Source organism: Macaca nemestrina, chromosome 3, assembly GCF_043159975.1.
Source record: "Macaca nemestrina isolate mMacNem1 chromosome 3, mMacNem.hap1, whole genome shotgun sequence".
NCBI classification, from domain to species: domain Eukaryota; kingdom Metazoa; phylum Chordata; class Mammalia; order Primates; family Cercopithecidae; genus Macaca; species Macaca nemestrina.
The window spans coordinates 35,889,457-35,902,670 of NC_092127.1; the positions used below are offsets into that span (position 1 = coordinate 35,889,457).

At 47.7% G+C, this 13,214-nt stretch overlaps 1 protein-coding gene and 1 long non-coding RNA gene across 4 annotated transcripts in view; one reads left to right on the top strand and one right to left on the bottom strand.

Moving 5' to 3' along the window:
• Nucleotides 1-13,214, bottom strand: part of LOC105463502 (uncharacterized) — a 287,881-nt gene that overhangs the window by 253,376 nt on the left and 21,291 nt on the right. The window lies entirely within an intron of this gene.
• LOC105463503 (secreted frizzled related protein 2) lies at nucleotides 4,419-12,996 on the top strand. Its single transcript, XM_011710636.2, has 3 exons — nucleotides 4,419-5,176; nucleotides 7,527-7,607; nucleotides 11,817-12,996. The coding sequence occupies exons 1-3, from the start codon at nucleotides 4,675-4,677 to the stop codon at nucleotides 12,119-12,121; spliced, it is 888 nt and encodes a 295-aa protein (XP_011708938.1). The 5' UTR covers nucleotides 4,419-4,674; the 3' UTR covers nucleotides 12,122-12,996.

Consider the following 13,214-nt stretch of genomic DNA (forward strand, 5'->3'; position numbering starts at 1 on the left):
TGCAGGTGATTATCCTTGCAAGTGTACTTGTTTTTATCATTTTGGAGTTTGGACTTTTTTTTAGTCATTTTCTACTGAGTTTCAAAACTTCACTGTACTTGGGACAAAGACGTCTCGGGAATGTGGGGTTCACACTGGCTTTGAACCCACAGACCAATCTGCTTACACAGACCTGGGCAATTACAGTTCTCTCCAGGGTGGGAGCCCTCGGGGCGGCGAGGAGGGGTAGGCCCCAGGCTGGCTCCTGCTTTGCTCCCAAGGAACCGCCTTCTGCGTCTCCACCGCCCCCTTCCTCCTCCAGCGCGCCCCTTCAGGCAAGAAGGGGGCGCTGAGCCCCGCGTCGGCCTCGGCCTCCCTGGACCCTTCGTTTGCTTTCCGAGCACCGATCTGGGGCCCAGACCCTTGAAATATTTAAGGAGATACGCGCAAGAGCTCGGGGTAGGAGTTAGCAAACTGTTTGTTCTCAGACTAGACTCTTCCTATGATGAGGAGCAAAGGCTCTCCGGACGCTGGCTCTGGTCTCGTCCTCGGAAACCCGCATCTGAAACGGTGGGGTCCGAGGAGCTGAAGCGTACACGGAGGTGCACCGCCGCGGGCACAGGTCCCCCCGCGTGGCTAGAGGAAGCGGCCCAGCCAGCGGGAGGGGCGTCCTCGTTGTGGGGCCGGGTAGAGGGAGGGTCAAAGGCGAAAGAATGAGGTCATCCCCCCACCCCTCAAAAACACCTTCCTACAAGTAAAAATGTAACGGATCTCAGCGTAAAGGAACCTGACTTGCAACCCCAGAGGGACAATCTCTGTTTTGGGAAATGGCGCCCCCAGATGGCTACCTGAATTCCATGAAAAAATACTCACCAGGAGCAGGGAAGGCCCGGGTGTACTGACCCGGGGAGAGGTGACGTCACCCGCCCTGCTGGCCAGCGCGCGGCTGAAAGCCAGGCGGCAACGCAGTTGGAGATACCAGACAAGTCGCGACATGTCCCCAAGGATAGCCCGGTAGTCACTTCACCTCACCAAGGCACATGTAACGTCAGCAGCTGTACCGCTTACAGTATGGCCTGGTTTGTTATTTAACCTCTCCATACCTCAGTTTCCTAGTGACTGCTTGTGTGCAAAATGATCATCCGGGAGCCCGTGCTGGCTTGTGTGAATTAAGGAACTAGCATATTACACGCATCGTTTTTCTCGCTTTCACTCCTCAGAAATAAGGGTCCATCCGCTTTCATTTTACTACTCGCGGGTGGGGGTGGGAGGCTCGCTTTCCGCAGCTCTTCGCAGAGGCCAAGCGGACTCCCAGACAGGACAGAATCTCTGAACGTGAGAGTGAAGGTCTTGCCTGTCCAGAAACTCTTGTAGCCAGCACAGGTTTAAACAAGCCAAATTGTTCTGGAGAGATTGCTGGGGGCTTTCTTTGTGCCTCAAGCTTCTTCAGTGCCCTGAGCACAGGAAACACTCAAGCAGAGCAGGGCCAAACCCAGGACACGGGTGGTCGAGGCTCTTCCGTAGGCCTGCAGCGTTGGGGTGAGATGATGTTCGTTCTGTGTGTAGTCTGGACCAAGCCCCTCTCCAGGGACCTATAGGCAGCCCCCTTTAAGCAAGATGTCCGGTGGTGTGGGCATCTACCATCACTCACCCTGGGCTTGGGTTAATAGATTTTCCGTTCCTAAACAGGCAAGGACTAAATGGGCAGGGAGGGGGTAAACATGGACGGTCCACTGGTACAAATAAAAGCCTTTAGTGGGTTTTGATCAATTGCAAGGATCGAAGGAGACCTGTGGACCTGAGGGCCAACTGGCAGCAGAGAAGAGTCCGGGTTCGTGAAGGCACCGCCGCGGGGCCGCGCCACTTGTGAACATCTCAGAGACCAGTCTGGGGAGGCGGGCTGGGATGGTCACCCAGTGTCCCGTCCGTGCGCTGCTTATATGGGCAGAGCTCCGTGCCCGTGTCCCAGGCTCTGCAGGAGGTTATTGCCCTGTTCCCCAGTGATCAACAGCACCGGTCTTGGACCAAAAGCAGAAGGGAGTGGGGAGCGCGACTTGAGGTGGCAACGGTAGCAGCAACGAGTGCAGGGTCGGGACGAGACTAAGTGGCGTGGGTTCTGGGAGGAGCAGCGATGGGCTGCAGGGGACGCCGCGGGCTAGGCAAACAAGCTGGCCAGAGGTGGACACTGCGCACAGCAGGGATGGAGACTCAGGCGCGACTCCCAGCGCCTCCTGGCGGCTAGCTGGGCCGCAAGGGCTCCCAAAACAATGCCGCAGCCCGTAGCCACTCCCGGGCATGCGGCAGCACCGGGCTAGAACCAGCCAGACCCGCTTCGGGCTCCTTGAACTCCCAGCAAGGGGCTCTGCGGGGCGGAGGTGACCCCAGGGGAAGGCGTTGGGGATTGAGGGGTTGGCCGGGGGGATGGGGAGGCGTGAAAGCGAGAGGGCCCTTTTCCCACTCCCAGACCCAAATCGTAGCATCTCTCGGAGCTCAGGCTCTTTTATTAGCTCTTTGGTTTGTTGTGCTTCTGTTTCCTTTGGGGTTTCATTGCAAAATAGTCTATGTTGGGAAGGGGGCTTTTAGACCTCTTGGTGCTTTCGTTAGAGACGAAAAGGCCCTGGACCAATTTGGGGAAAGACAGGCCTTTTGCAGCTACCTCAGGCCCTTTCCCAGCAGAGCACCTGGAAGCTGGGCTCTTAGGGACGCAGATTCTTGGAGTTCAGAATGTTCATTCTCTCCAGATGGCGATTTTCCTGGCGTGTTTACGGTCAGCAGATAACACTGAGTGGGCTTTTGCCACCCACTCATTCATTACCCGGCTCCTCTAAGCAGCTGGACCACAAAGCGTGCTTGGTAACTTGGGCCTGGGAGCCGCCAAGGCCAATGCATCTTCCGGAAGGAGGGAAATTAGGAGGCCGGGGTCTGAGCCTGTGAATGGAGCTAAGTGGTCGGGAAGTAATAACAATGCGCCCACCTTACATATGAAAGAACTTCGCTCTCCGAGGATTATCTCTTTGGATCTTCACAGCCACCCCGAGAGAGAGGCTGAAGAGAGCGAAGGCCTCCGGTCCCCAAAGGGAGACAGGGGACAATTAGGCAAAAGAAACCCACCCCCCAACCCAGCGCGAGCGCACACACACACACTCACACACACGCTCACTTTCCCTTTCCTGGCACCCTATTCCTGGTTTACAGCTGTGAACTTACAGTTTGCGGTCAGAGACACTAGATCCCAGGCTCCACGAGAGCAGAAGTCGGCCTGTTTGTTCATTTCTGCACATCCAGCGCCCAGCATGGTGCCCCCTGGTACGTAGGGGATGAATGAGCTAATTTTAGCCCTCGTGGATCTCCAGGCAGTACTCCTTCCTCTGACCTCGCTCCCTTCCAGCCTGCGCATCTTTTGTGCCCGTCTTTTGTGCCGGCCACCAGTCTTTACAAACAGTGCCCTGGGGGCCCATACTCCGGCTTTCCAGAGCGCACTGCTGCAAGGGCGGCTGTGTGTTAGAGCCGGTAATGCCTTCGAGTATTGAGTCACGCCATTCATTTAAGAAGGGAAAGTCTCTTCTCCAAAACGAGGAAATGGTGGGCAGTCCTGTGTGACTGGTGAGACTCTTGTAGGGGTGTTTCTACAACGACAAAACCCTTGCTAGCACTCACTCCAACAAAATGACAAACCCGTTTTATTAGTATTTTTCGTTTTCCATGTAAAGTTCTGCTCATACGAATATATTTATAATTCTGACTTTTTTTCTTTTTAGGGCAGTGGGGAGCACACCGACAGGCTGCTAAACTGTAGCTGGAGATTCGAGGGGAAACGAAGTTCGCCAAGGTGGCCTTGGGCGGGCAGGTCCCGAGCTCCATCCCAGGGCACAAAGAGCCCAGGGGCTGCTGGCTCCGCGGCTACGAGGGACGCAGCTCCCCAATCCCCAACAACACACACACACACACACACACACACACACACACACACACACACGGCTATCAGGGACGTAGCCCTCCCACCCCCAACACACGCGCACACACACACCCTCTCCCACCCATGCCTGGCAACACAGCAGAAACTTCGGGCTGGGGCAAAACAAGCTCAGGCCCTGGCCGCACGCGGGGCGAGGTGCGTTCCCGCCAGGACCTAGCCACGAGGCGGCTCGTGGGGTGCCCTGCGTGCCCCCCACTCCCGCAGCCCGCGCCCTGCTCGCTCACTGTTGGGGCACAGCGGTCAGGCTTCTCTGTTTGTTGTTTAAAGAAATCCTAGGGCGGGCGCGCGGCGGCATCTGGGGAGGGGGCGCAGCCAGAATTCCCTTCCAGCAAGCGCGTGAGGGGCAATCTCAACGCAAAACCAGACCCAGAAAGTAGTGACCAGCCCTCCTCGGATTACCCTTTATTGGCTCCTCCCTTGCTCCCCCCGCCCGCAGATCTGCATAAAAAAGGCCAAGAAAACTCTGGCTGTGCCCCAGCAGCGGCTCATTCTGCTCCCCCGGGTCGGAGCCCCCCGGAGCTGCGCGCCGGCTTGCAGCGCCTCGCCCGCGCTGTCTTCCCGGTGTCCCGCTTCTCCGCGCCCCGGCCGCCGGCTGCCAGCTTTTCAGGCCCCCGAGTCGCACCGAGCGAAGAGAGCGGGCCCGGGACAAGCTTGGACTCCGGCCGCCTCTCCCTTCCCCGGCTCCGCTCCCTCTGCCCCCTCGGGGTCGCGCGCCCACGATGCTGCAGGGCCCCGGCTCGCTGCTGCTGCTCGTCCTCGCCTCGCACTGCTGCCTGGGCTTGGCGCGCGGGCTCTTCCTCTTCGGCCAGCCCGACTTCTCCTACAAGCGCAGCAATTGCAAGCCCATCCCGGCCAACCTGCAGCTGTGCCACGGCATCGAGTACCAGAACATGCGACTGCCCAACCTGCTGGGCCACGAGACCATGAAGGAGGTGCTGGAGCAGGCCGGCGCTTGGATCCCGTTGGTCATGAAGCAGTGCCACCCGGACACCAAGAAGTTCCTATGCTCGCTCTTCGCCCCCGTCTGCCTCGACGACCTAGACGAGACCATCCAGCCGTGCCACTCGCTCTGCGTGCAGGTGAAGGACCGCTGCGCCCCGGTCATGTCCGCCTTCGGCTTCCCCTGGCCCGACATGCTCGAGTGCGACCGTTTCCCCCAAGACAACGACCTCTGCATCCCCCTCGCTAGTAGCGACCACTTCCTGCCGGCCACCGAGGAAGGTAAGCCTTCCCGCTTGTTTCCCCACTCTCTGCTTGGCTGACACGCTCCCAGGAGATCCCGCCCCTGCCACGCAACCCAGTGCATCCCTGCTTGGGGTGCCAGTAGCAGGAAGGGCAGAAGTTCTTCCTGACCTGGTCTGTCATCACGACAAGCCTGTATCAAATTTGAGGCACCCCTCCCCCACCGCCCAAGTCTCGCATTCTGCTCCCGAGTTGTACCAGTTATACTTAAGGGCAGTTAAAAAAAAACCGAAGAACTGAACGGCGGTTTAAAAAAAAATAGATACACGATTATTGTTAAAGATGCTAGCTAGCACTGGAGCCACGCAGAGCGTTGGAAGTGGTGTTTGATGGAGGAGTTGGTGGTGAGCACTCTGGCCAGAGGGCCCTCGCTCAGCCTCATTCTGCAGCTTCCTACCACTGGGCAGGATTCTAGTCACAGGGACATTTCCCGTACAGGCAGGAAAACCAGGATGTACAAGTAGATAATCTTTTAAGGTACTTTTTGTCCTTTGTCAATTTAGATTTTGGAAATAAAACCGGGACTGGCACGGAGTGTGTGGAAAATTGAGCATTGGTTGTAACTGCTCAGGTACTTGAGGAAGAGGGCGTAAAGGGAATCTCTGGAAATCAATTTTCTATCGCTATCAGTTTTTAACTTAGGAGTGGTTGTGATTAGCTGGAGAAAAATCATGCAAAAGAGATTCCCAAGTTTTTAGAAAACGGAGGGAGAGTTCCTGTGCAAAAACCATCAAAGCAATGAAAACCGCATGAGCTCTCGATATTTTTTCTGAAAGAAAAACATATACAATGTGCCTGAGCTGATTTGGGTCCCCTGGGTTGGAAAAGGGAGCTTCCTAATCCCTTTCAGGGCTTCAGCAGCCTCTCCCTTTCAATCTCTAGTTGTTTTTCTACAGACATCATTAGTTAAAGCAAATGCAGAGTTCTTTAGCAATCTTTCCTGGCAGGGACCATGAGTTTGCAATCATCTTATTGGTTAGATTTCTAATTTATTGCAAATGTTTGGCATTTTTCAAGCATTTGTCCAACATATACCATAGACCAACCAATACAGGTTAGTAACATTTTATATACATTCTGAGAGCTCCTAATTAGAAACGTTTGATTTTGTTTGGGTGAGGGGACTTAAGGGCAGTTTTATGTATTTTGCTTTTATTTCTTCCCACTATCAGCAGCAACATTATGCATCTTACATTTCTCCAAAAAGCCACGTTTCTCCTTCAAAATAAAAGTTCATGTTCTTCAAAATTCCATCTTTGTGATTTTTCTAATTTGATAAATAACACTTCTATTAAGTCACATAGTTTTCTATGAACATTAAATTTCATATTACGGAAAATCTTCTAATTTCACCTAAATTTTAAAGACATAATTAACACATTTATAAATGAGAGAAGGGAAATATAGTTGTTCTTTTTTTTTCACTTTTCCCAAGAAATCAGACTCTTAGAAAAGCTTTTAGGAGGCCTTCTGATAATTGTGCTAGTATACAATCCCTAGGTTTGATCAGACCACTAAACTGTTTTGCTTCATCTTTGATTAGCTTCAGAAACAGGTTTGTTTGTTTGTTTGTTTGTTTTGAGAGTTTGAAACAGGCAAAGAAGGGCAAGAAGAACCTGTACCAGGGAGCTTGCAGACAGCAATGAAATGAATGCTAACTCAAGCACAATCTTGGCAGAAGGAACAAGGTGACACAGAACCACTTAGAGCAGGCTATTGTAATTAGTGAGATGTGTTTTCAAGGTGGAAACAGCCCATATGTGGAACACGAGCCAGTCACCCCTCCCAGTCCAGACTTGGGCCCCCTGAGATACAGAGCTCTGCTGAGTAGAGCCAGCTACACTGGTGTCCTGTGGCTAAGAAAGACAATCTTTTGGCTATATTTTATAGTTACCAGTTTTCCCAAACACTTCAAAGATCTTTGGTTCTTTGGTTGCTTTCTCCTTCGAAAGGCCTTGGGAATAACTTTTTCAGACTGAATTTCCCAGAGCTTGGGAGGATGAGCTGAAAAGCTGCACCCTGACTCAGTTAACCATAACTACACACACTTGTACACCCTGCCCACAACTCCCTTTTTATTTGAGTCATAATTTATTAAACACAACAACATATAGGAATTCTCATTTTGCTCCCACCCCTCAAAAAAATGGGAAGCATGGGGGAACTTTCTTACGAATGAGTGATCCTACTTTTACAGAGGAGGCAGAAGCTGAGGTTAAATAGGACAATCGCTACTTTTGCCTGGATAAGTCTCTTTGAATTGTTTACAAACGCCACCTGCTGTTCCCTTTTAAGCAAACTTACTAAAGACTGTTTTCTACATTTCTAGCTCCAAAGGTATGTGAAGCCTGCAAAAATAAAAATGATGACGACAACGACATAATGGAAACACTTTGTAAAAATGATTTTGGTAAGTAATACAACAACAACAACAACAGATTTCACATTCAGAAGTTTTATTTACCAGTAAATCTTCAAGGTACAAATCATTATGATGTTGCCAGATAAAGGTTGGGTAAATACCATTATAGCTCATGTTTCCCAAAACCATCTAACTTGATCTATCCTAGTTTCCTCCTTATGTAACTGTCTAGCATTGCGATGTATCTTGTCAGCTAAGACTCATTGTTCTGTTAAGCCAATAATCAAATAATGAAAATTATTCTGGTTATCAATTTCCAATGGCACATTTCAAATAATGAAAATTATTCAGATGATCAATTTCCAATGGCACATTTTAAATCTTTTTTTTTTTTTTTTTTTTTTTTTTTTGCCAACAGGCATAATCCCGAGTCCTGTTTTCTTTTGATTACTTAACATGTCCACCAGGGATGGAAGTGTAAATATTAGCCCCAGCCAAACAGATTCAAGGCATTAAATTGGCCACAAATAAAAATATTTTTACTTTCTTTATAACCCATAATGATTTGCTCCTCTGTGCTCTACCATTAGTGAATATATCCAAGGCACTGATTAATAATTTGTCGAGGAGGGGTTCCTTAAATTGAAAAAGAAGAGTGGCTTACTGAGAAGACACCTAACATGGAACACCTAACAACCTTAAACCACCACCTTAAAATCCCTTTTAAAAGGTTTTTGTAAATTTTTGTATGACTAAGTCTTAGACACATTTGCCACAGTTTTGAAATAGTTTTAAAAAGAAAAAAAAAAAGTCTTAGAGATTTACTTTAGCAAGATACATGATAGATGACATGGTGTTTGGGGACAATAAAAAACACATGCAATATGTTCCATAAGTTGCAAGTCACTCCCCTGAAAACGGGATCATAAGGGGAAAGAGAGATGGCACTTTGTCTGCATAGAACTCCACAAGCACCTCATCTGCTGACTTCAGGGCTCTCAGATCAGAAGAGGAGCCCAGCTAGACACAGGATCAATGCTAAATTCAGAGCTGGGAATGACCAGGAACTTCACCCAGAGGCATTCTTGCTTTTATCCTTTTCCAAGGGCAGGTACTTTTTGGTATGTCGGAATTATTGGTACCTTTCTAAAAAGTATTTATTCAGGCACAAGGCTGAACTTACTCATAAATAGACATGTTCCCTGCTCTGTCAATCAATAATGGAGTCTAATAGACCCATATTAACACTTCTACATATTCAACATAGTCCTCGAGACTGAGGGAAATAACTCCAGCTCTCAGTCTCCTTACCTTGCCATCCCAGAAATCTCAGTCCTGGTCAGGTCCCTAAAACTCTAGAACCATCCAATCCCTACTCTTTGACAGCTCCAGGTCTCTTCCAGAAAGTGTCCTGGGTTTAACTCTGACTGGTCCCAGAACCACCATAGCCCCAGGGTTGGGAAAGGCTTCACACTGCTGAGGAGGGAGAAAGAAGGGAGGTAGCTCAAAGTCCTTAGCAACCTTTCCCCTCAGGAGGAGCCACAAATGGGGCTGACGGAGTTTCATACACCTGTTTTCAAATGTCCACAACCCTCAAACTGGCTGAGGGCCAGGCATGTTAGCAGCAGATAATTCCCAATCACCAGAGCCTTACCAAAACACAGTTCTCAGCCCCCATGCTATATCATTAAGGGCAAGATAGAAAAATATCATTTATATAAAATTTATATTAAAAAGTCTATAAAATATCATGTTCTTCTGGCAGTTTATATCCTTTGCACTACATATAAAACAGATCCTTCCTGACTTCCATGAAAAGTTGATTGTTATATTGTGGAGCTCCATAACAACTGGCTTTGGGAAACACATACATACACACACACACACACACACACACACACACACACACACACACACACCTATTACTTGCTTGTTTTGTGGCTGACCTTACAGAATACCCCCTTTCTAAGGATGCCCTATCAAGACATGAGCCAAAACATGGATGCCTGTGTGCCTTAGTGTGCTCTCTCCTTACAGAGAGAAAGCCTTTCAAAACAACACAGAAGTTATCACACTTAAGGTATCACATGCATAGATACCTCACAAGCTTTGTTTTCTATTTCTTCACTCTCATTTTGACCCACAGAGGGATAATGAAGCAGAATTTCAAGAACTGCGTCATAAGATTGTTGGTTTATAAGCACTATTCCATCTTGCCTCTGTTCTTTGTGAATAATGGAAGAGTAGGAGGAACAAGCATAGAAATCTGATTTATTTGACTTGACTACTCTGGAAGGCATCACCTCTTCCCTACTGTGCTCCTGAAGTACAAGGGAAATTCAATGGTGCAAGTACTGGCGAATAAAAAAACGGTTCAGAACTACCTTCCTATATATACAACCTATTGTAGGACCAGAAAGTATCATCACCTCTGCTTCCTATCCCATCCTGCATCCTCAGTCACATCCTCCAGGACAGGAACGGTTATGTGGGGGATTCGATTCTCTCTGTTTGGGCCTAGCTGAAAATCCAAGGAGAAAATCCCTAATGTTTTCTCATGATAAACATTTGCAAAATTAGTTATTTTAGAGCTAGACAAAGACGACTAATAAATCTTCCTCCTGGTTAAAAGTGATGGTTTTTTCTGATGTTTGGAGCTTGAGAATGTTTCATTTGGCCAGGTGAAATCTTATATATGCCCTATCTGTACTACAGACAAGGCTCCCAGGTAAAGTGTAATCAGTCCATTTCTCCCACCATGGTAAGGTCTATCCAACACCCTACTCCCAATGCAGAGGACACAAGAGCATGCAACATTTCCACAAGTATGGCTTATTCCATGACTTGAGTCTCAAAAACTGAGAACTCAGTACCACGGTTCAGATGCATATCATACCAGACAAAACCATGGTTGGCCAAGTCATAGCATCTTTGATTTACCTGATGTAGCGTCTATAATTTCCTGGTTGGCTAGAAAGCCATACTCAGTCAAATTCCCTTTCTGATATTTAAAAAGAGAAAAAGAAAATCTCAAAAACAGTTATACGCAACACAGAAAAATCTTCCTCTATTACTAATTTAAACATAGATTAAACTCCATCAAAGTCAGGAAGTCATACTTACACATCATCTATACGGAATAGCTGTCAGGGTCACCCAGGGTCTTAGGACACATTGCAGCTGGGCAAGTTTATGCTGCAACCAGTACAAAAACATTGACATTGCCTCAAGACACTACAGTGGTATTACAGGAGGAGGTTTGGCAACCAGAGTTCTAGGAAACAACCTAAACTGGGTGACCTCATGCAAGTCACTAAACTTCTCTGGATTTAAGATTCTTTGTGTACTAACAAGCGATTTTAATAGGATGATCCCTTCTAACCTTAAAATTCTATTCTTTTCCTGCTTTCATGGAGTCTTGAAATTTAATTCCAGCATGTACGTTTGTAGGGCTTTCATTCCCAGAGCATACTGTTCATGACTATAAAACGTGTCCTTTATAGTAAACCACTTACTTTTGGTCTTCTCATTCTAACGAGTCTACACATACATTTTGGAAACAGTACATATATGATCTGTAAACGCCTTGGCCTTGGACAGGCAAATGATAGCATATAAGGATGAGGTCTTCAGAAAAACACTTTTATGACTAAACATGTTGTGCTGTTAAAAAGAGACTTGCATATTTTTTCTCCTAGTTACTTTACCAAATCAAATGCAGCTGTAAGATCAATTCTCCTTCCCTGTAATCTGTTCTTTAGAAAACAATTATTGTGTGATACAGTTTCCTTACAGGTTTGTCCAAAAACCTCTCCTACATAATAAATTGAGTTTAAAGTTTACGGCCACAGAAGGATCATGTTTCACCTAAGAGTCAGGCATTTCTTTTCATGCTTAAGTTTCCAATAGAGGAAGTCATTTGTTGGGGAGAGCATGCACCACATGCAACCTTCTTACAAACACAAGGGTGGGTGAGGAAAGGAGAAGAAAAGTTCACTGAGTCCTGCAAAGAGAAAGAGTTTTGAAAAAATGGCTGATTGGAAACAAAGTGCCTGGCAAATGCTTTGAGGCTTAGCAGTGGAGCCACCTGCTGCCCCTAGCTCCCAACCCCCGATCTGCAGCCTCTGAGGGTCCCATTAGCTCTAGGAAGCCTCTCTTTCCTCGCCCAGGACAAGTCACATGAGTAGGCAGAATGGGGGAAGGTATACTGTATTCCCTCATTATAACTGATATGACTCTTTCTGCCGTCTCTCATAGCACTGAAAATAAAAGTGAAGGAGATAACCTACATCAACCGAGATACCAAAATCATCCTGGAGACCAAGAGCAAGACCATTTACAAGCTGAATGGTGTGTCCGAAAGGGACCTGAAGAAATCGGTGCTGTGGCTCAAAGACAGCTTGCAGTGCACCTGTGAGGAGATGAACGACATCAACGCGCCCTATCTGGTCATGGGACAGAAACAGGGTGGGGAGCTGGTGATCACCTCGGTGAAGCGGTGGCAGAAGGGGCAGAGAGAGTTCAAGCGCATCTCCCGCAGCATCCGCAAGCTGCAGTGCTAGTCCTGGCATCCTGATGGCTCCGACAGGCCTGCTCCAGAGCACGGCTGACCATTTCTGCTCTGGGATCTCAGCTCCCATTTCCCAAGCACATTCCCAGCTGCTCCAGCCTCAGCCTGGACAGCTTCCCCCTGCCTTTTGCACGTTTGCATCCCCAGCATTTCCTGAGTTATAAGGCCCCAGGGGGCCACAGGAGTGGATAGCTGTTTTCGCTTAAAGGAAAAGCCCACCCGAATCTTGTAGAAATATTCAAACTAATAAAATCATGAATATTTTTTATGATGTTTAAAAATAGCTCACGTTAAAGCTAGTTTTGAATAGGTGCAACTGTGACTTGGGTCTGGTTGTTTGTTGTTTGTTGTTTTGAGTCAGCTGATTTTCACTTCCCACTGAGGTGGTCACAACGTGCAAATTGCTTCAATTTTCTCTGTGGCCCAAACTTGTCGGTCACAACCCTGTTGAGATAAAGCTGGCTGTTATCTCAACATCTTCCTCAGCTCCAGACTGAGACTCAGTGTCTAAGTCTTACAACAATTCATCATTTTGTACCTTCAATGGGAACTTCAACTGTTACATGTATCACATTCCAGCTACAGTACTTCCATTTATTAAAAGCACATTAACCATTTCTATAGCATGATTTCTTCAAGTAAAAGGCAAAAGATATGAATTTTATAATTGACTTGAGTACTTTAAGCCTTGTTTAAAACATTTCTTACTTAACTTTTGCAAATTAAACCCACTGTAGCTTACCTGTAATATACATAGTAGTTTACCTTTAAAAGTTGTAAAAATATTGCTTTAACCAACACTGTAAATATTTCAGATAAACATTATATTCTTGTATATAAACTTTACATCCTGTTTTACCTATTCTTTGTCTTCTTGTCTTCTTAGTAAAAGGAACTGGGAATGGAGCTATGCATGAGACGTCACTTCCTTCCATGAGCCCAGCCCTCCAGCAGTTTAAAGTGATCTACTTCTCAAGTGACTCAGAAAGTGTCTCCCCCTCCACCACCCTGCCCCGTATCTCACAGATTTCACCGCTGCTGACCCTGTAGAAGCAGCGACTTGCAGCCTCTGGAAAGGGGTTGCC

Excerpts from the sequence above, each read along its gene's own strand:
- LOC105463503 (XM_011710636.2), top strand. The coding sequence starts at position 4,675 with ATGCTGCAGGGCCCCGGCTCGCTGCTGCTGCTCGTCCTCGCCTCGCAC. Across the intron at positions 5,177-7,526 it reads CCTGCCGGCCACCGAGGAAG|CTCCAAAGGTATGTGAAGCC; the intron begins GTAAGCCTTCCC and ends CTACATTTCTAG. Across the intron at positions 7,608-11,816 it reads ACTTTGTAAAAATGATTTTG|CACTGAAAATAAAAGTGAAG; the intron begins GTAAGTAATACA and ends CGTCTCTCATAG.